Source organism: Manduca sexta, chromosome 16, assembly GCF_014839805.1.
Source record: "Manduca sexta isolate Smith_Timp_Sample1 chromosome 16, JHU_Msex_v1.0, whole genome shotgun sequence".
Taxonomy (NCBI): domain Eukaryota; kingdom Metazoa; phylum Arthropoda; class Insecta; order Lepidoptera; family Sphingidae; genus Manduca; species Manduca sexta.
Genome location: NC_051130.1, coordinates 1,072,256 through 1,075,208, shown reverse-complemented (window position 1 = coordinate 1,075,208; position 2,953 = coordinate 1,072,256). Strand labels below are relative to the sequence as shown.

General features: G+C 40.9%; 1 protein-coding gene across 1 annotated transcript; it reads right to left on the bottom strand.

Moving 5' to 3' along the window:
• Positions 1-445: 445 nt before the first annotated feature.
• Positions 446-1,709, bottom strand: LOC115447231 (pupal cuticle protein 36-like). Its single transcript, XM_030174222.2, has 3 exons — positions 1,636-1,709; positions 680-1,098; positions 446-602 (listed from the first exon to the last, which is right to left on the bottom strand). Exons 1-3 carry the CDS (start codon positions 1,642-1,644, stop codon positions 446-448), a joined length of 585 nt encoding a protein of 194 aa, XP_030030082.2. The 5' UTR covers positions 1,645-1,709.
• Positions 1,710-2,953: the final 1,244 nt, after the last annotated feature.

The window sequence follows — 2,953 nt, the reverse complement described above, 5'->3', positions numbered from 1 at the left end:
TGTTCTAGTAAAATTTACCCACCAACACTTCCTACACTAGTCCTCAGAAGGCGGGACCGTAAGCTGTAATCTGCTTACCAAAATATATATGTATCCGATTAAATCTGCTAAATTATAAATCCTAAAATCTGTTCCTAAGCGTGTTTTGTCACTTCAGGAGTTCGTTACAGGAGATTTTAGCTTATGGTTTATTTGGCATTGTACATTTAAAATGTGTAAACTTAAACACAGCACATAATTCGCGATAAATACTTTATTCCAAAATCAACAACATAACTTATTAATAACTTAATAGCGGTAGCCTGTCCTAGGGTTGTAGCTCTGTCTGCCGGCTGCCCTCCCGAGGGGCTACGCTGTAGGCCTTTAGCGAGGCGGAGTACGCCTGTACCGAGCCAGGACGGCTTGGCTGGCCTGTACTTGGCGGAGATTTCAGGCTGTATTTTAACTATCCCAAAAATAACTCAGCCTCACCATCGTCGTAGATGCCGGCGGCCTCGTCGCGCGCGTTTTGCTCCAGCGCTCTGAGGATCTCCTTCAGGGACAGGGGAGGTGTTGGGAGGTGGTCGCCCTGCGGCACGAAACCGTTCTGGTCGGCGGTGTATCTAAAAGTAATCAATTAGTTAATGAATGCGCTACTACAGATACTGTTAACATTAAGCAATTTATAATGTGTATTTACTTGATAGAGTAGAGTTGTCCATCATCTCCGGTGTACGCGAACCCGCCCTGAGCCTCGACTCCGTTGGTTGCCACTCCGTTTTCTTCAGCGTAGATGCCATTCTCGGTCTCATAAGCGTATGAGTACCGCTCGCCGTCGTTGGAGTTGTCCTGGCGGAGGATAGCAGCGTTCCTCTCTAGAGCAGCTCGGGGGCGCTCGGCGCGGTTGGCGACTTCGTAAGCGCTTTGACTGTAGGCGGGAGCGCCGTTGCCGGCTGGGCCAAAGCGGTTGGCTCCGAAGGGGTTCAGTCCTTGCCTGGCGTCCAATCCAGGCGCCTGCAGGATGCCCCCCGAGCCTCCTGAGCTCTGCGCGTGCGGCGGGAGGTAAGTCTTGTCTAGTTTAGCGGCATTACACACAGCCACCGCGGCGAGTAAGATGAACTATGAGTAAAAAACACGTCCTATTTTTAAATATGACATAAATTTTAACGAAGATCTACAAGATAGATTTATATATTCTAACAAGACAAACAGGGACTAATTTTGAGCTCACGGTTAATTAAATTTCATGTAATCAAGGCAAAAATATCAGCACCTTCTCCATTAAATAACAAATTTATACAATTTAAAAGTTAATTAAAGTCGATCTTCATATTCCTTACACAACATTTCTTCAAGCACGATTATCGAGATCAATATCACAGACATGACAGAGCAAATATGGTATAGATCTTAACTTGGTGCATGAAATAATTCTTTAATTGTTAATCATTACGATACCAATGACAAAAAACGCTGCACTAAGTTAATTGATATAGTCATAAAAGAAAAAAAAAATTACATTAATTGCTTTCCACGCGTAATAATTAACATTCCGAGTAACGCGACATAAGAACCGAAGTATCCCGAGTGAAAGAGCTTAAATCTAAAGTGGAATCAAAAGGTAATCCAAAGGAGATCGGTGTTTATTTATCTTACCAATTTCATAATGTTGTTTGTGTGTGGTGATGAGGAAGTACTAGTGAAGCTACCGAAGTGCTGCTCGGTGGATGACTGATAAGGTGGAGTAATGAGTACAATATTTATAGCAGAGCTGCGAGTGATCCAGTTCGTGGCGCGGCATGTGTACTGCGCAGGCGCGCGGAGGGTTGCATCATGCAACATGTGCGCGAGATGGACCGCGGCCGATTGTGATGGATGAGTTGATGCACTCGTTTGATTGGCGTTCCGGCCGCGGGTGTGGCTAAGATGTGTTCTAATAATTGATTTTGATATTAGATACGATCTTTTGATGAGTAAACATTTAATTGTATACTTTCTGAATCAGATCAAGGTGGTGTCATGAAGATATGTGTGAACTACTTTTGTTTTAATTGAAATACTTATACAAATAGTATATCACGAAATAATTATTAAAATATATTAGAACTTATGATTACGAACACCAGATTGCTTCAACTATTTATATCGGTATTTGGTATACTCTACTGGCCTAGGAGTACGATATGGACATTTGCTATCTACATCATAAAAGGCAAGTATGGATATGTTCTGAACTTTGAGAGTTAATTTCATCTAAAGGACTTTACGATCGCACTGCCTCAACTGTTACTCTATGTGGATGTCTCTAATATTAGCTCATTAAATACTGGGATCAAACCTATACTAATGGTGAACGCATATATTATGCCTTATGATTGGTGAAATATTAAAGAACTTTATAGATTATTAAAAAAAATGTTACTATAATCGTGTATAATAATAATAAAAAATGTGTAACATCTAATTGCACAATTTTATCAGGCGGATGTTACTAATCCAACTAAACAGACATAATATACTAGATAAGTACCTATTACGGTGTAGTTACACAGTGCATATAATATATATTTCAACCAACGAAGAAGAAGAAACCAAAAATTCAAAATCAAATATTACTACAAATTAAAACTTCGATATTGCATCCTTCAAGCATGTGCGGAAATTATTTAATAATATTGAAATGGTGTTCAAGGACCTCTGTAATAAGAACATTAACTGGAAATTATGAATGATTGCCTCAATGGCGTAATTTTATTGCGTGCGTGGTGTTATACCGCTAACCTCTCTGAGGTCTCGGGCTTGAATTCCGGGTCGAGCATAATAATATAGGGTTTTTCTTCTTAGTATTTGGTTAGTAAGCCGTGCGTTGTATATGGGTTAGGGACTCGGGCCGGCGGTCGCCCAAAATTCACCAATAAATTCGGGAGTTTAAAGCCGGGCTATAAGGTACGGTGACACCAACATAACCGTCCAG